Below are 20660 nucleotides of genomic sequence, written 5' to 3' on the forward strand. Positions count from 1 at the left end.
AGAATATTTTGTAAATGTGAATGACGGCAACAGCAACAGACGCCAAGTGATAAGAAAATGCTCATTCACTGTCATTTGATGCTACATGCCATTTGAGCTTATAAATTTATATTAGAAAAGCATTGTTTTGGTCCCCAATTCCTATCCAAAAGGACCAAAAGCCCTAAATGCATTCCACATCTTTCCTTTCTGCAATGCAACCACGTTGTACAATTTCAATTATAGATGGACTCAAGTTCTTTAACCCAACAGTAGATCGACATAAAATGATAGCAAAAGTTGTATTTAATTACACTATAATCAGATAATAAAAGAAAATTTATTGTCTTCTTAAATCTCATAGATAAGTGTCCTGACTATTGTCAGAGTAGAATTGTTTTTTTTTTTTTCTAACTAAAGTATGAAGATAATTAACCATTACAAAATAACTATACTCATGATAATAGGAAATGATTGATTACAACCAAGAAAATGAAAAAAACAAAACAAAGAAAGTGCACTACCCTGAACAGTCCTTTAAGTTATTAGAACTTTATTTGACACAGAATACTTCGAGATGTCCACATGAAGTGCAGCAATGAATGTTTTACTCTCTTGCCCTATACCAACATGACCAAGCTCATCTGTGTAATATATATTTAATATTGGAGCATGTACCAAAATTGACTTTCTAGAAAACAAAATTAAATCTTTCAAACTATTAAATTTGTAATTGCTACATCATCATGATCATTATTTTATATCACATATTAATATATTTGTGTACATTGTAGCTCTTATTAAAATGTTTCATTCAGATTAATATCAGCATTGGCAGTCATTTCTCGATCTATGACTCTGGCTGCTTCAACTTCAGCATTAACATCTACTTTCTCAGCCTCTTTCTCAAGTACATTTTGCTCTTCATCATATTTTTCGACAAGTGCTTGGACCAGCATACAACGTGTTGCTCCACAATGACATGGAACTGGATGATGAGAGGCATCTTCTTCAGAACTTGATTGTTCATCCTCTTCACCTATAATTTCTACCAATATGTTGTAATGTCTTTTATTATCCTCATCTTGTGACAGATCTATATTGGCTGTGATCTGATCACCTTCATCTACTGTCATGGAGGCTGGCAGAAATATAACAGTCTGCTTCCAATGTGTTTGGCGTGTAGCTGGGGAGGTACTTAAAGTGACGATTTTTGTCCCTTGATCAGGGGATGCTGCAATAGGCCCTTTGAACTCTACATCAAACCAACTGGCAAATCCATGTACAAGTCCTGGTTTGGTGAATGTGTAGGATAATGTCTGATTAATATTTTGAATATCTGTTATAGTGACAGTTTTTAAATCTAGTTCACAGAAAATTTCTGGTTCGGCCACACATTGTAACTGTTCAATACATGTTATAGTAGGCTCACACATTTTATTCCCTAGAACTGCATATTTTACTGCAGAAAAATTATAGCCATAAATATTGTCCCAGAACAAAATGTTTTCAGCAACATAAGAAGACATGTTCACTGGTGTCATGTACAAAACAGCATCGGATGGAATCATAAGACCATCATTGGCCAAGTATTTGTCACGAGCAAAAATTACCGAATCCAACATGGATTCATGAAGCAGATAAAATCCCATCCATTCAGATATGATAATGTCTACTTTATCTACAGGTAAACTAATTTCTTCAATCTTTCCTTTAATGACCTTCACCTTATCCTCCATTTTGTTTTCCTCAATAATACTCTGGCTTAAATCAGCTATTGCACTAGCTTCCACAGCAAATACCTGCAAAATATGGAATAAAATTTGTTTATTATAGTGTCACATATTGATGGAAAACAAGGCATTCACATAATATTCATCTACACACACACAACAATATTGTAACGTTTATGGATCATCGTAAATTCCCCTTTTTCTATTTTTAGATACTATATATAACTATAGTTGTCCAGTCACTTTTTCGCGGGGATCCTTTTATTCGTGCTTGAGACTCAATGTCCAGACCTGGATATTTAAACCTCGTCAGGGCAGTATTTCTTTAGATTGGGGAAAACTTTCGTACTGGTAAGTTGTACTTTAAATTTCATTTTATTTTGTATTTTGATGTTTGACTTAAATATTTATTTCTTCACATTTGATATATTTCTTTTCGGTCTTGTAGTCAAACAGTTCTAAAATATAAATTATGTTTCCGTTCCAGAATAAATAAAGGGAATTGTACACTAGCTTGATAATTTATGATTTCGGGTTTATAAAGAGATGGAGTTCATTTTGACAATGTTTGATAGCGATATTTAGACAGATGGTTAATCCGAGGGATATTTTGGAGTAACGGTCGTCAATCTGCGGAATTGTTCGTGCCGTACTCTGAAATAGAATTTTGTATTATCGCATGTTTTAGTTTTGGGTCTTGAACTGGTCAATGATATTGAAAAACTTTTTCAGACATTGCTCTGGTTGGACTGAAGATTAAACGGGTATAGATAAATGCGATGGTTTTTTTTACTGGATCGATTTTTGTTCCCTAGTCATAGAATAATGAGGTTCATGATCTAGTCTAACAAAGTCGGTGGGAACCAGTGGGTATATTTATTTTGTCTCAGAAGGTTGACGTCACAACTTGATTGATTGGATAATATTTTAGTTAAAGACGACTAGTGTACAGCTCTCAATATTTTAAGTAAACGGACACCTCAAAATTCTAGTATCATATTATTTTATTCAATTAGATAGCACTAAGGCCAAACGCTTAATTGAATTGGTTAACTTGTAATGGGTATTTTTCACCGCATCGTTTATCCCAAAAGTTCGAAAGTGTATTGAAATTCTGAATTGATAATTTCACATGGAGATACCGCGATACTTATGTATTTATATTGTCTTTGTCTATTAAATATGAAACTGTTTTATGAATTTTGGTCATTTGTTATATGAGCAAATACATTGCTTGGCAAATCGTCATCACTGGTCATTTTTAGGTTTCTTATACCTGTCATTTATTGAATTTACTGTTTCGTTGTATTGTCAGTATGCTGTCAGAAGTCCTGCGGCGAAAGCACAGGCCAAACCCTCTCTACCAGTAACGTAAACTGCTGAGCTAGCGGGGTATAATGTCATGAGACAGATTATGAAAGAAAAATACGTTTACACACGAAAACCCATTTACGTTGCAATATACACAATAACATTCAACTAAATTGTACATATATGACTAGAACATACATGAAGCTCAACCAAATTACTTTAAAGGTGATTAATGATACACTTGGGATATTTTCCCACCAACAGATCAGAAACACTGCACCTGACATGGGTGCTCATATTGAAAATGTATTGAGCTGGGATGCAAAATACTTGTGTTTTCTGGACTCTGTAGTTATGATGATATTCTTATTTTGAATTATCTCCCTTTGTCTGCTTTTTGATTATTGGTTTGATATCCAATCATAAAACAACAATTATACACTTTTAAACTTTTGTTGTTCAGATTTAATGTTCTTTCTCATGCATATCCATTTTTATTAGTTGTATTGAGTTTATGACATGAGTCATGTATGTACATAGCTGCGAAAACGTAGCTCTATTGTCCTTTTTTTTTTTTTTTGTCGCAAATATCAAAAATCATCAAAAGGACCTTAAGAGCTACGTTTTCGCAGCTAGTATGTACAACGCAAATGTTGAAAAAGTGAATGTAAAGAAAAAAAATGGTTTATGACTGATAAAGTTTTTAGCCTTTTTTCCTCTTGTGAGTGGTTAAAGAAGAATGAAAAATTTAATAAAGCTTCTCCGGAATCAAGTTATTAGTATTTAATTTTCATTTATCAGAGACTTTCCAAAATTACAAAAAATATCACGTTTCAGGTACCAGATGTAACATAATATCCTGACATGCATCATGAACTACACAAAAATGTAGTTCAGTACTACAACAAAATCTTCTTGTCTGCAAATTCGTAACTTCAAGGGCGAACATGTAAACAGGGCAAGTTGTCCAGATACCAAATTCACGCATGCATACTTCAAATATCTACAGTAAAAACATCCGGTTACAAGTAAACATGTACATGTACTAAGATAAGGTTAAGACACCTGTTTTACATAAACATGAAGAATGAAGAAGCAACAATTCATGACTGATAACTAATTGAAAATTAATGTTTACACATTTTTCCGCAAAAGCAGGTTAAACTTAAGCTTGAGTTTAATGTTAAAACAAACTGTTTACTTGTACCTGCTTTGCTCCAGCTGAAGCAGCAAACAATGACAGGATACCAGTTCCTGATCCAACATCTAAAACAATTTTATCTTTCAACAAATGGCTGTTTTGTTGCATAAATTTTTGGTAAGCGGCAGTTCTTGGTTTATCTCTCAACATAAGTTCATGAACAGAAATATCTCCATAACTTTTGAAGTATTCATCAGTTTCAGGCTTGTCCATGTTTTCCTGGCTTTGATCATCCATGATCTAGATACAAATGGAAATCTAAAAAATTTTCAAAAGTTATATTATATCCTTTGTCTATAATCAGGCTTTGGACATTTCTAATAAAATCATAAACAACATAATTGGTTTATACTTCATGTACTTGTAAACCATTTGTAGACCTACCCATTTAGTAACGCCATTTGTAGACCTACCCATTTAGTACCTCCATTTGTAGACCTACCCATTTAGTACCTCCATTTTGGTGAGGTTTCTGTTTCTCTGTCTTAAATCCTTATCTTGTGTTTTGAGAACTGTAGTGTGTTTTCGAATAACAGAGGAGGATTCAAAGGGTTTTCCTTTTGAATGGTATTATTTTATTATACAAGTCATTTTTGGGGCCCTTTCATGCCTTTACAACTTGCTGTTCAGTGAAAAACAAGGCTCTGTGTTGAAGACAGGGTTTCCCTGGGTCAATTATTTTTTTCGCCACCTCTTTCGCCAAAACAATATATTTTTCGCCACTTTATTATTTTTTTCGCCAAGTAACATAAATATATATATTCGTTTAAAATTTACCTTTTGTTCTACCCCCTCCCTTAAATAAGATGATTTTGCCCCATGATGTCTCTGATTATTCTGTCAAACTTAGTTTAGAGTCTATATTTTAATGATTAACACTAAACATTAATTTTACTTTAAAACAACAGAATTTCTTTTAACTTAAAAAGGAAAAATATCCATTGTATTTTAAAAAACTTTTCAAAATGAGGGGACCACTATACTTTTTATAATAAAGAAGATATAAGTCATGGATATAACAAAATTAATGGACATGTTTTGATCATATAATACCAGTATAGTTCGTAGGGAAAGTTTAAAAGAAAATACCGTTGTGCCCTTTTGTACTAAGAACAGAGGCGGATTTAGGGGGGGGGGCCCGGGCCCCCCCTTTTTGGCAAAAAATTTGGTTGCTTATATAGGGAATCATTGAAGCGTGACTGGAGCGGGCCCCCTCTTAGGTCAGTCAGTGGGCCCCCACTTATGAAAATTTCTGGATCCGCCACTGAAGAAGTCATTTTTACAACAAAACAAAAGCTTTTATGACATGAAATTGATCCCTCATTTCATGTGTAGTCATTACATTGAAGGGTTAAACTCATTCAAGGGGTTGTTCCCAACCTTTTGGATAGATTTTTTCATAACGACAGTTTTCTTTTCATGACCATCGTAAAATGAAAAAGTTGAGACGTACAACTATGCTTGAAACACGTGTGTCACTCAAACGACTTTATTAAAATCAAAGGATAATTAAAGTTTTAAATTGCAGATTTTTCTTGCTTTTGAACATTTTTCGTCACAACAACAGCTTTCTTTTCTAAACTATCTTTAAAGGGAGAAGAGACGTCAAAAGTTTGCTTCAAACACGTGCGTCGCAAAGATGTAAATAAATTCTGTATGTGACATTTAGCGGAAGCCATTTGACCATATCATTTTGAGAAACAATTCAATCAACACCTTTATTAATTAGTCCTTTGTTGTCGATAGCTATAAAATGCAATCAGCTGATTATTGATTTTCTGTCTAAATCTTAATGAGGTCAAGGTGAATTCCGAGTATTGTCTGATCAGGTAAAGTAAAAAAAAAACTCGAAAAAGTTTTTTAAATAAACAAGATGGAGGAAAATAAATCGTTTTATATATTTCTTTCGCCAAATTCTTTCGCAAATGACGAATTTTTATCGCCACAATTATTATTTTTTCGCAAATTGCGAAAATGGCGACCGCCAGCGGAAACCCTGGTTGAAGACCATACTTTAACCTAAAATGGTTTACTTTATATATTGTGACTTGGATGAAGTGTTGTCACATTGGCACTCATTCCACATCTTCTTATATTTATATATGATGGACTTTGTCTTCTTTCACCATTTGTTCAGGTAAAACATGTTGATATAATTTATTGTCCTAGGTTACATCTGGTAAATTTTATAGAGATCCATTCACTTAAACCAAAGTTATTGTCTGGAAACCAAATGCGTCTTTAGATGACAATGACGCAAGCGACAAGGTCATACCAATATAAGACGCACAAAAATATTTTGCAGTCCTATAAAAATATTTGTTTTTCCTATTTCCCTACCTACATCATGTACATGTACCCTAAAGCTATCATGTCTATATTTCAAGATTAGAAATAGACTACCTCAAATTTTTTTTAGTCATTTTTCAATAAGCACTGTTAAAATCAAATTTCTCTCCCATAATTGTAATAAAAATTAAAATAAACATGATAAAAAAATAATCCTATTTTTTCAAAGACGTCATACATCATTTGTACATGTAGGAAAGGATTTTACCATGTTTACACTAAAATTTTCTGGCAATGTACTCATGCAAATTTTCATGGTTAATCATGATGTCTTGAAAGGCTATAACACCTTTTTTCTATGACAACTGACATCGCTGTAAGGCGTCAAAGCAAAAAATAAAATAAAATTTCAAGGTGTCATATATAATTATTTCGTCCGAGATTACTCAGCTGACGTCCAACAGCTGTTTTTGCCAGACAAGCTGGGGCCGTGGGACAGTCCGAGATTACTCTGACATCCAACAGCTGTTTTGCCAGACAAGTTGGGGCAGTGGGACCTCAGAGCTCGTCCCATATCAAAAAGTGGATATTTGCCCGTCCTAAATAGATGCGCTGGTTTGTCGCTTCTGGTGCCAACGGACGGCCTTGGAATTATATAAATCCGGTATCAATTTGTTCATTTTTCTTTATCTCTTCATTTATGTAAGTTTCATCTACCTGCCACCCTTTATTTTCTCATATTTAGACAGTTTTCACAGTGACCCACCGATTCTGGCATTTTGACTTTCATTGAGAAAGATTGTCATGTGATCACGGGAGAAAAGTAAGGCACAATGGACTATGGGAAATGATGTATGCATATGACCCTAGGTAAATATGAATACATGTATACATACATGTATAACCTAACACCTGGCTCATTTACAATGCAAGCAATGTAAATATCCTAGAGCTTCCGAATGTTTAGCGTGGGTGGCACTAAATGCTTAATACTGATCTCCTATAAAGGAGGTGAAAAAAGTATAAATATTTGCATATTTGAGTCTTGAGGTCGCGAAATCTTTCGTAACTTGACGTCCAGTTGAAAATAAAAGTAAAATGTCTGAATCAATGGGTCAATGTGAAAACTGTCTAAAATAAATAAGAGAAAATAAAGGTTAGCAGGTAGGTAAAACTTACATAAATGAAGAGATAAATGAAAAATGAACAAATTGATACCCGATTTATATAATTCCAAGGCCTTCCGTTGGCACCAGAAGCGACGAATTAATTAAGCAGCGCATCTATTTTTGGATGGGCAAATATCCACTTTTTTATATGGGACGAGCTCTGACGGCCCAAGCTTGTCTGGCAAAACAGCTGTTGGACGTCAGAGTAATCTCGGACTAATAATTATTTGGACTGAGTCATGGTAATCCAAAAAATAAGACGTCTTAGAGGAAGGCTATTTTATTTTTTTGCTTGGACGCCTTAGTTTCTATCCTAATTTGTGTTTACCCCTTACATCATGTATATTATATTCATTTTTTTTACCCCTTACATCATGTAAGGGGTAAAAAAAAAATGAATATAATGGCCTTTCAAGACATCATAATTATTTGGACTAGAGTAATGGAAGTCCAGATAATCATGCCGTCTGCTGTGGGTATTTTTCGATTTTGACTTTTTTTATCCAATTCGTACCAGAAAAAAAAAATAGCCTTGCCAGACGTTTTGTCCGGGTGATTGGTTTAAATGACCTGAATGAACAGTATAACCTTACATAATTGCAAAGTAGTTGTAAACGTTATTCCTGAACGTGACGCATGGATAGTAAATCTGATGTTTGTCAACAGAAAAATATACAGACACGTGCTTCCGGTAAGTAGAGTTTCCTAAAAATAAATTAAAACGGAAAAGCAATGAAAGAATATCCGCGAATGATTCAAATTTTAATGCATTTTTGATATAAACGGTTCATGTAGTATATCCTATGACTTTTTGCAGTTTTACATTCCCCCTTTTCTTATCAAATAATAACTCGATTGGAAGAGTATCCCCTAACCACTGTATCATGTGAGTCAAAAATACCGTTTACCCCGTGTCTCCCGAAATGGGTTTTTGAATTAGAATAGACACGAAAACTTCCTGTTGTTATAAAACCAAAAAATCGCAAAATGAACATTTCTTGCGTTCTAAGAAATTTTAAGCACCAATTATTGAAGTCTTTTATTTCCAAGAAAACAAAAATTTCCACTAGATTGTTTACTACTACCTCAGTTTTTCATCAGGAAAGGGTAAAAGGAGAAAATGGTATAAATAAAAAAGTAAAGGTATGATATATATACAAATGCACCATGATCTTTACCAGTTTACTCTCGCTCTTGTACATTTGTATATGAGAAAATATTGATACTTGTTTATTCTATAATGATAATGATTTTTGGAAATCACATGTGGGTACAAGTCAAATCGGCACCCATAGAAAAAGTCAAATCGGCACCCATACTGGCTATAGAAAAAGTCCAAAAAGTCAAATTGGCACCTGGTTAAATCGGCATCTAGTCAAATCTATTTAAACTTTCTTGCAAAATACATTTGTAATTAGCAATTAAGGTGGGTTAACAATCCTGCAAAATGTTCAACTGGTTAAAAATTGCATAAAAAATATCCAATACCTCATATATAATTAAAAATACATCAACCCCCATAATAGTGAATACTATTAAGAGAATATTGCTGGACAAACCCTTCCTTATTTAACTCTTGTGTAAATACTGAAAAATTTCTGGACAACCCATTCCTTATTTTTACTGTTTTTTTGCTTAAACATGTTAAATACTGTTAAAAAAATATTAAACAAATCTAACATGGGTGATGAATTGACTATATCAAGTGCCGATTTAATCAGGTGCCAATTTGACTAGGTGCTGATTTTACTATACCGGGTGCTGATTTGACCAGGTGCCCATTTAACCAGGTGCCGATTTGACTAGAATTCCCACTTGTTACTCCTTTCCTTCGTTCCATGTTCTGAGAGAGTGCTGTCCTAATGTTTATGACCATTTATCTCTATCATGTCTATTCTTTATACTTTTTGCATATAATTTTTTTTCTATAGATTTTATCACCTCATTCAAGTCATTATTCTCTTTTCTTTTCTTTTGTTTTTTTTTTATTGTTTATATTATTCTTTATTCTATAAACTCCTCATCCATATATATTTAACATTTGTTTGCTTTTTGGAAATTGTATGTTCCTCTCTTAGGGATGACATCAAAAGTTTAATGAAGGATAAAAAAAACTTAATTCACATAGTTTTTACACTGACACCCCCCTTAACTTAATTTGGGAAAAATTTATTGACCAATATGGATATACATGGACATGTATGAAAAATCGATGTTGGATAAACAAAACTTGCAGAAAATTTAACCACCCCTACCCCCCTAACTATTTGAATTAAGTTTTTTTTTATCCTACATTGATCTTTTGATGTCCTCCCTAATAGGGGATGACCATTACGATTTTTTTTCTAAATGTCAACAAAAATTCTGATCAGTTTTGTCACTAATATTTGTAAGAGTATAATTATCAAGATATTCACACTATTCCAAGAAATTTATCCTTTCCTCATTTGATGCTAACAGACTAACTATGATCTGTCCCAATTTAGGCTAACAATAAATGAAGATCTTTGAAGGAGGTTTTGTTGCTGCTTTTTTCCTTCATGTTATTTTATATCGCACACTATATACATGTACATGATATAGGTATAATTCTCTATTCTTTTTTTATACGACCGCAAAAATTTAAATTTTTCGTCATATACATGTATTGCTATCACGTTGGCGTTGTCGTCCTGCGTCGTCGTCGTCCGAATACTTTTAGTTTTCGCACTCTAACTTTAGTAAAAGTGAATAGAAATCTATGAAATTTTAACACAAGGTTTATAACCACAAAAGAAAGGTTGGGATTGATTTTGGGAGTTTTGGTCCCAACATTTTAGGAATTAGGGGTCAAAAAGGGCCCAAATAAGCATTTTCTTGGTTTTCGCACTATAACTCTAGTTTAAGTAAATAGAAATCTATGAAATTTTGACACAAGGTTTATGACCACAAAAGGAAGGTTGGGATTGATTTTGGGAGTTTTAGTTCAAACAGTTTAGGAATTAGGGGCCAAAAAAGGGCCCAAATAAGCATTATTCTTGGTCTTCGCACAATAACTTTAGTATATTAGTAAATAGAAATCAATGAAATTTAAACACTAGGTTTATGACCACAAAAGGAAGGTTGGGATTGATTTTGGGAGTTGAGGTCTGAACAGTTTAGGAATTAGGGGCCAAAAAGGGGCCCAAGTAAGCATTATTCTTGGTTTTCGCACCATAACTTTAGTATAATTAAATAGAAATCTTTGAAATTTAAACACAAGGTTTATTACCATAAAAGGAAGGTTGGGTTTGATTTTGGGAGTTTTGGTCCCAACAGTTTAGGAATAAGGGCCCAAAGGGTCCAAAATTGAACTTTGTTTGATTTCATCAAAAATTGAATAATTGGGGTTCTTTGATATGCCGGATCTAACTGTGTATGTAGATTCTTAATTTTTGGTCCCGTTTTCCAATTGGTCTACATTAAGGTCCAAAGGGTCCAAATTAAACTTAGTTTGATTTTAATAAAAATTGAATTCTTTGGCTTTTTTGATATGCTGAATTTAATCATGTACTTGGTTCTTTGATATGCTGAATCTAAAAATGTACTTAGATTTTTGATTATTGGCCCAGTTTTCAAGTTGGTCCAAATCGGGGTCCAAAATTAAACTTTGTTTCAAAAATTGAATAATTGGGGTTCTTTGATATGCCAAATCTAACCATGCTAACTGTGTATGTAGATTCTTAATTTTTAGTCCCGTTTTCAAATTGGTCTACATTAAATACCAAAGGATCCAAAATTAAACTAAGTTTGATTTTAACAAAAATTGAATTCTTTGGCTTTTTTGATATGCTGAATTTAATCATGTACTTAGATTTTTGATTATGGGCCCAGTTAAAGCAGTTTTCAAGTTGGTTCAAATCAGGATCCAAAATTATTATATTAAGTATTGTGCAATAGCAAGAAATTTTCAATTGCACAATATTGCACAATAGCAAGAAATCTTCATTTGCACAGTATTGTGCAATAGCAAATATTTTCAGTTGCACAGTATTGTGCAATAGCAAGAAATATCTAATTGCACAATATTGTGCAATAGCAAGAAATTTTCAATTGATTGGAGTTATCTTTCTTTGTCCAGAATAGTAGTTGAATCAACTTAAATCATTGTTTTATACAATATACAATGTATATTCACTTTTACTACCAACTGATAAATTAAAACAATCTTTACCATTCAGTGATAACAAGCACTTTTTGTTACATTTTAATATTTTATGATGTATTTAAATGAGTAGTTATTGTTGCAAACTCCATTAGAAATTTGAATTGAGATCAGTTTTGAAAAAAGGGAAAGGGGGATTTGAAAAAAAAATGGTGGGGGGGTTAAATTTTTCTCATTTCAGATTTCATAAATAAAAAGAAAATTTCTTCAAACATTTTTGTGAGAGGATTAATATTCAACAGCATAGTGATTGCTCAAAGGCAAACAAATTATTTTAAGTTCATTAGACCACATTCATTCTGTGTCCAAAACCTATGCTGTGTCAACTATTTTATCACAATCCAAATTTAGGCCTGAATCCAGCTTGAATGTTGTGTCCATACTTGCCCCAACCGTTCAGGGTTCAACCTCTGCGGTCATATAAAGCTGCGCCCTGCGGAGCATCTGGTTATTTTCTGTTGTTTTGTTATCTTTGGTTTTCAACCCATTAACTCTGTTCTGTAAACCACATCTAGACCCTCAGCTGAAACTTGAAACTTAAGTTACATGCAACTCTTACTAATTAGATCTCTCAGGTGTAATCTTTGAATCAACATGATCAAATTAAAGTTGATAACAATTACATGTAATTTTTAAGCAAATAGTACATGTAGCTATATTATATAAACAATAGTGGTTATTTAACATTTCATACAATGAGCACACCTGAATAAAGAAAGATAACTCAATCTGATTTTTTTTCCTAGCATTGAGTAACCCACTTAACATCTAAAATATGTCTACATACTTCTTGCTTAAGAATATAAATGTTTAGGTATTTTGAGTTATGGGAAAAGTTAAAGAGGGTCTTAGTAGCAGTGTTGGTAGGGTGCTTTGGTCATCTTTTTCTGTTTTCTTTAAATTTAATACAAATTTTCACTGTTGCTATATCCTAACATTGTGCATTTACTGAGCACAGCTGTTTTGTGCTGTATTGCAATTAAGCATGCAAAAAAAGCATTTCAAAACATGCTGCATATAAAGCTCAACTGTGCCAAGCAATGATTTTAAAACTTGTGTGACAAGGTGCTTGACAAGTTTTTCAGCCTAAAAAGTAAAAAGATAGAGTTCTATAAGGGCTAATGATGTAGTTCTTGTATAACCAGTGATTTCAACAAATAAACACAATTTTTGATTAATATCTTTATTAAAACATGCCCTTTCCATATTATCATATCATGCGTTAAATGCCCTTTTTCAGGATTAGCACCCTGCCCTTTTGAAATCCTAGCTGGAACACTGTACATGTACATGTATATAGTTGCTTTTTCAAATGTGATATGCATCTTTTTTTTAACATACATTGTAAAAGTTTGTTTAGTTTTAATCTTATCTACTTTTGTCTTTTCCCAGGTTTTGTATGATGGACAGTGTCCTATCTGTGCTGTTGAAATAAACTTAATGAAGAAATTAAACAAGAAGGACAATGTTGTAAATTTTGTGGATATAACTGTTGGAGAATACAAACCAGATGATCATTTAGGGATCACTTATAGTCAGGCTATGGGTAAAATGCATGTGATAGTAACTCATGGAAATAATACAAAGACTCATTCTACACCAGAAGTAACAAAAGTAAGTTATATAAACAGACCTTTCCAACAGATAGTATTAAAATTGTTCGATATATCAGTGGGTTTTTTCCTACATGCATGTAAAGAATTAATATTAACTGTTGACTGAATAAGTATATGTCATATATTTGGGATTAAAAACAGAATATTAAATGATGTGTGTCTGCCTGCCACCAAGACACTTACTTTTCCTTCTGTGGATCATTGGACAAACAGAAGATACATACATTACAAACACACAATCAAATTAAGTACTGTAAAATTCCTAACTCATATATATATATATATATATATATATATATATATATATATATATATATATATATTATATCTACATGATATACAACATTAATAAAGACAAATATTGATATCCATAGGACAAATTTTATTAACATGATTAAATAGAAAGCAACTTTTGTCTTCACAAATCTCAATACAAAAAGAAAAAGATGAGAAAATACAAACTGCAAAAAAAATGTTTATTTATTTGTACCTGAAGCCATTTCTTGTTCTTACTTAACTGTGGAACCATAACTCTATTGGTCCTTATTGTATTGCCTGATTTGTGAGGAAAGTCTACCACAAAAGGACCTGATTATATATGTATATTAGAGCTACAGTTCACTGCTAGTACATGTACATTTTACTTATTATTATACTGTAATTCAAAGATTTTAAAAATATCAATTATTGGGTTAAAGGGAGACAATTATTCTTTATATTTCAACATAAATAAACAAACATAAAGGAAACTACATTCATGAATCAAAATTAATATAAGACTAAGAGAATAAGGGGTGTAATTGTAAATGAGACAAACTTGTATTTACTGTTTTCCAGATATATGATAGTATGGAAGGAATGAAAGTTATGTATAATGCAGTTGGACTTACCTGGTTATCTAAACTGTTATCATACCCTGGGATCAAAGAGACTTCAGATAAATTCTATAGGTGGTTTGCAGTCAATAGATACAGAATGACTGGAAGAGACAAAGAAGAATGTGAATCAGAAAGATGTAATATCTCTGACAAAAAGAAGTGAATGTAACAACATCAACATTTGAGTGTAGTGTATGTTGTCAACCATAAGCATATAATATTCATATTTTTCTGCTCACCCATCAACCCTAGATGACAAGGTCACATCAGTATTTATATGTTTAAGCAAAAGAGCGAGAAATTTTGGTGATAACTATATGGTAACAGACAGAAATGTTGATAAGTGACACATTTGAAACTAAAAGGCCATTTCATCAATGATGAGACGGTCACAGATTGTGTAATTAAGAAAGATAAGAGTGAATTTTTAATAGTGTGGTACATGTACCTATTGTTTATGTTAATATATTGTTCTATATGTACGGGGGTATACATTTGATGATATATATAAGTACGTCTGAGTCAGGACAACTCTACAACAGATTTATCCATCGGATCACCAGCAATGATGGTGATACATGGCTGTGTACATTATGTATATACAACTCGTCTAAGCATCAACCCAACAATGTTAGATCTGTAAATTGGCATTTGATGATATATACATACTTAAAAATAAATACTCCTTTAGACTGGCACAACCAAAGCTAGATAAAATAATGTCATATTCTGGTAAATTTTAACAATGTAAAATACAATCATTCTTCAGAATTTTAATTTCCTACTATAATAAGTACAGCTTATTTGAAAAACTCAATAAAAAATATATGTCACAGAGGAGTGAAAAAAGATATTTCAATTTTAATGCCCAAAAATGGCATTTTGCAGCAAAGGGAGATAATTTGGAGCTTTTTCAATAATAAAACATTTTAAAAGGCATCTGGGGCCAAAACAAATTGATTTTTATGGTTGATTTTTTTACCATATCATAAAGTAACAACTTATAGAAATGTAATAAATAAAATTTGTAATGAAAAAAAAAAATGTTTAACATTTTGCTGAAATTTGTGTTCCCTTGAGCCTCCTAAAGTAGACTTTACAGAGATATGAAGAAAAGGAGATATGGGTTGTAATTTTGTCAATGAGACAGAATCTTAAGGAGAAATATATCATGCATAACCAAAAGATATATAAAGAGCAATACACAATCTTCAACAAAAGTAAGGTGTATATAACAACATTAAGAGATCTGTAATCAACCTACCAATTCTCCAAATGACAAATAAACATTGAGACTTAACATGTGGAACTACTAACTAGGTTCCTGACTACTAACTGACTTTCTGAAAAATGTATTTATCAAGTAAAAAGTCATGTAAACTGGTAAAAGAAAAAGAAAAAAAAATCATGTTATATCATTTCTAATGTCTTTGATGATTACCATTGTCTTTCAATTCTGTTCACTTTCAATCAAAGTATTAACATTATTAATAGATATTTATCCAATGTTTTATGTTATTGTTACTTAATGTAAAAATGGATGAAACTTTATGCATTTTTTGTACAGCATTTGTACAAAGAAGTAATCAATTTGCAAATAAACTTTTTTTGAAAAACAATCAAAGAATTTTTTTCTGTAGACTAAATCTATTATTTAATTCCTTTCATTATTATGTTAGTTCTAATATCAATTTATCAAATGATTAGGATGATAATCTGCAGACAGAATAGTTAGTTTTGATGTCATGAACATGTAACAGAATCAATTGATATTAACAGTTAGTTCTTATGTTGTGCCCACTATCACCTGAAATCACCCCCAGTGTTTGTTGCTTAGTCTTTAGTTTTCTATTTTTGTGTCGTGTGTACTATTATTTGTCTGTTTGTCTTTTTTTTAGCAGTAGCATTGTCAGTTTATTTTCGATCTATGAGTTTGAATGTCCCTCTAGAATGTCTAGTATATTTTCCTTAATGCTCTTCAATTTTGTACTTGTTTGGCTTTATAAATATTTGATATGAGCGTCACTGATGAGTCTTATGTAGACAAAACGCGCGTCTGGCATTCTAAATTATAATACTGGTACCTATTGTACTATTTACACCACTGGGTCGATGCCACCGCTGGTGGACGTTTCGTCCCCGAGGGTATCACCAGCCCAGTAGTTAACATTTCGGTTTTGACAAGAATAACAACAATGTGGCCATTTTAATAGATTTCCTGTTCACAAAACTTTGAATTTTTCGTAAAACTAAGGATTTTCTTATTCCAGGCATAGATTACCTTAGCCGTATTTGGCACAACTTTTTGGAATTTTAGATTCTCAATGCTCTTCAACTTTGTACTTGTTTGGCTTTATAAATATTTTGATATGAGCCTTACTGATGAGTCTTATGTAGATGAAACACGTGTCTGGCGTACTAAATTATAATCCTGGTACCTATGATAACTATATATTCCCCCTCTTTTAAGTTTAACATTTTGTGTGTACCATTTGTTAGACATACACGTTTTATCATGGTTGAATAAGGTCACTATAATTTATTTTTGTTTGAATTCTAATTGGTAAATATTTTAATTGTCAATAATCACTTAAATCTTGAAAATCATTATTGGTCGTAATTGATAAACCACATCCTTAATAGCCAAGGGTTGATAGTAACCAGTCCCTTCTGGAGAGGGTGGGACTAGAAACTGTAATAGAAAAAGAGAAACTTTAAAAAGCTAATTAACGAGATTTACGAATAGTCAGACATATAAATACATGTAAATGTCAACCCTGAAAAAATATGAGATATTGGCTTTAAGGTAGATAAGGTGTCTTCCTCCATCTTGGATTTTTAAATACCAGAATACAATCGGTCTAGATCTTTAATCAAATGTACAAATTTCGAGAGTAGTAGGTAATTCATGTGAAAGAAATGTCATTTCAGTATAGAAAATGACATGTATGTTTATTAGCAATGTCACATGTGCAATTTACTAGAAAAAAAAATGACAGATATGAAGCAACTGAGAAGCATTTTTATTTTTATCAAAGTGATAAGTTTTATTCTTTTTTCCCAATTAAATATTCCGTGAAACAAACAAGAGAAAAGAAATATGGGCTCTAGCCTTAAAGAATTAATTGATACTGTCATTACAGAATATGGATAGACTCACTTGTGTTGAGTGAATAGACCAGTATTAATTAATAAACTCATCATAGATACCAGGATCGAAATTTCATATTTACACCAGATGCACGTTTCGTTTACAAAAGACTCATTAGTGACGCTCGAATAATTTTTTTTTTAAAAGCCAAATAAAGTACGAAGTTGAAGAGCATTGAGGACCAAAATTCCTAAAGTTTTGTCAAATACAGCAAGGTAATCTATTCCTGAGGTAGAAAAGCCTTAGTATTTCAAAAATTCAACATTTTGGTTAACAGTATATTTATAAAAATATCCATATCAATGATAACTCAAGTCAACACAGAAGTGCTGACGTGCAACTGGGCTGGTGATACCCTCGGGAAATAAATCTCCACCAGCAGTGGCATCGACCAAGTGGTTGTAAATAAACTCATCATAGATACCAGGATTGAAATTTCATATTAACGCCACACGCGCATTTCGTCTACAAAAGACTCATCAGTGACACTCTAATGAAAAAAATTAAAATGGACAAATAAAGTACGAAGTTGAAGAGCATTGAGGACCAACATTCCTAAACGGTTTGCCAAATACAGCTAAGGTAATCTATTCATGAGTTAGAAAAGCCTTAGTATTTCAAAAATTCAAAAAACAAATTTACAGTAAATTTATAATTATGAACATGTCAATGATAACTCACGTCAACACAGAAGTGCTGACTACTAGGCTGGTGATACCCTCGGGGAAATAAATCTCCACCAGCAGTGGCATCGACCCAGTGGTTGTAAATAAACTCATCATAGATACCAGGATTGAAATTTCATATTTACTCCAGACGCGGATTTCGTCTACAAAAGACTCATCAGTGACGCTCGAATAAAAAAATGTTAAAAAGGCCAAATAAAGTACGAAGTTGAAGAGCATTGAGGACCCAAATTCCTAAAAGTTTTGTCAAATACAGCTATGGTAATCTGTTCCTGAGGTTTAAAAGCCTCAGTATTTCAAAAATTAAACATTTTGTTAACAGTAAAGGAGTAGGTCCGGTAAGGACCGATTTTGGCCTCAAATTTCAGGTTCATTTGACGAAAGATTTTGACCACTTTTTAAACACTTAAGTGTCTATTTTATTTGAATTAATTAGTTTATGTGAAAGATTTTAACAGATTTAGTCATTAAAAACGATCCGATTCAAGCTCAAATATGAAAAATTTACCTAATATGCCGAAAAATGTCACTTTTCAGATGGTTTTTGGAAAAAATGAAAGTGGCCGCATCCGTGTTCATCCTCAACCTTTATATATGTTATGTATTATCATAAAATACAACTTACATTTCAATATTAAGGATGAACACGAATGCGGCCACTTTCGTTTTACACGAAAACCGTCTAAAATTTAACTAAAATGCTAGAATTATGAGGATTTCAGTAATTTAGCATGACTTAATGGTGCTAGTACCGGATATATGTGCATTGTATTGTAAAAAACAGCCCATATTTATGTAGCAGAAGCATTCTACTGTCCAAAAAATAACTAAAGGTTTACATTTTAACAATTTCGTAAAACTGCTATATTTTGGGGCCAAAAAGGGGTCTTACTGAACCTACTACTTTATAATTATGAACTTATCGATGATAACTCAAGTCAACACAGAAGTGTGGACTACTGGGCTGGTGATACCCTCGGGTAAATAAATCTCCACAAGCAGTGGCATCGACCCAGTGGTTGTAAATAAACTCATCATAGATACCAGAATTGAAATTTCATATTTACAACAGACTCGCGTTTCGTCTACAAAAGACTCATCAGTGACGCTCGAAACAAAAAATGTTTAAAAGGCCAAATAATGTACGATGTTGAAGAGCATGGAGAACAAAAAATCCTAAAAGTTTTTCCAAATACTACGGGGCGCCGAACGGGACTCTTGTGGTTTTGTACTCGAAATTCAATTTTGTACGGACAAAAGTGATTTTTGTTTTAAAAACAAAAATGAGTTCAGTTTAACAAAATTTGTAGTATACTACAAATTTAAATTTTGTCATACAAAATTCATTTTTATATCACAGACTTGACTTTGGTTACCTAATTTGAAAATTGGGCGACAAAAGTCAATTTTGTATGCAAATTAGTTTAGGTTGGATTCTGTGAACTAATTTGCATACAAAATCGACTTTTGTGAGACAATATTGACTATTGTGAGACAAAATTGACTTTTGTGAGATAAAATTGACTTTTGTGAGACAAAATTGACTTCTGTGAGACAAAATTGACAAAATTGAATTTTGTCTCACAAAAGTTAATATTGTCTCACAAAATTGAATTTTGTCTCAAAGTCAATTTTGTCTCACAAATGTCAATTTTGTCGTCACAAAATTTACTTTTGTCGTCCCAAAATTGACTTTTGTCGTCACAAAATTGACTTTTGTCGTCACAAAATTGACTTTTGTGAGACAAAATTGACGAAATTGAATTTTGTCTCACAAAAATTGAATCTTGTCTCACACAGTTGACTTTTGTGTTTTAATTTCCATATCAGGTAACAAAAGTCAATTTGTATGCAAATAAGTTTATATTTGCATACCTTTTTGACAAAATTGACTTTTGTCATGACAAAAATGAATTTTGTCATCACAAAATTGAAGTTCTCATAAAACAAGTCTGTATCACATAGTTTTGTATGACAAAAATGATTTTGTTATGACAGAATGGAATTTTGTACAAAACCACAAGAGTCCCATTCGGCGCCCCGTAAATACAGCTAAGGTAATCTAATCCTGAGGTAGAAAAACCTTATGGCAGTGTGATTCTGAAACTGTGCGCCATGGAACACTTGTATTAAGCAATTATTTCATAGGAGAGGTATTGAACGAGAGGGATTGATCTTTATTGCTTGTCTAGAATAATAACCATCAAGTGTCATATTTTCAGGTCAAAGGACCAGGTGAGCTATTGTCATACGTTGTCGTCAACTTTTTAAAAGAAATTTTCTTTCAAAACTACTGAACATATTTCACTCAACTTTGAGTGAATGATTCTTGTACCATAATTTTGTGATATTCCGGTCAGTCAAAAACATTTCTGATATTGGTTAAAATAAGACGGGGATAAAATGGAGGTTATGGCTTACATCTCAAGAGTAAATTCTATTGCAAAAAAATTAGCAGCAGGTT

General features: G+C 32.4%; 2 protein-coding genes across 4 annotated transcripts; one reads left to right on the forward strand and one right to left on the reverse strand.

Annotated features, from left to right (window-relative positions):
• Positions 1-619: 619 nt before the first annotated feature.
• On the reverse strand, positions 620-14451 carry LOC143054097 (uncharacterized). Of its 3 annotated transcripts, none has more exons than XM_076226993.1 (3): positions 14372-14451; positions 4231-4482; positions 620-1781 (listed from the first exon to the last, which is right to left on the reverse strand). In XM_076226993.1, the coding sequence occupies exons 2-3, from the start codon at positions 4459-4461 to the stop codon at positions 780-782; spliced, it is 1233 nt and encodes a 410-aa protein (XP_076083108.1). In that variant the 5' UTR covers positions 4462-4482; positions 14372-14451; the 3' UTR covers positions 620-779. The 3 variants fall into 3 exon arrangements, with proteins under 3 accessions (XP_076083108.1, XP_076083105.1, XP_076083107.1); XM_076226990.1 differs by lacking the exon at positions 14372-14451 and adding an exon at positions 8276-8407; XM_076226992.1 differs by lacking the exon at positions 14372-14451 and adding an exon at positions 8253-8385.
• On the forward strand, positions 8257-15739 carry LOC143053697 (uncharacterized). The gene is made up of 3 exons (XM_076226484.1): positions 8257-8373; positions 13258-13479; positions 14319-15739. Exons 1-3 carry the CDS (start codon positions 8257-8259, stop codon positions 14520-14522), a joined length of 543 nt encoding a protein of 180 aa, XP_076082599.1. The 3' UTR covers positions 14523-15739.
• The last annotated feature ends 4921 nt before the right edge of the window (positions 15740-20660 follow it).

The sequence above is a fragment of the Mytilus galloprovincialis genome, chromosome 12 (assembly GCF_965363235.1).
Source record: "Mytilus galloprovincialis chromosome 12, xbMytGall1.hap1.1, whole genome shotgun sequence".
NCBI classification, from domain to species: Eukaryota; Metazoa; Mollusca; class Bivalvia; order Mytilida; family Mytilidae; genus Mytilus; species Mytilus galloprovincialis.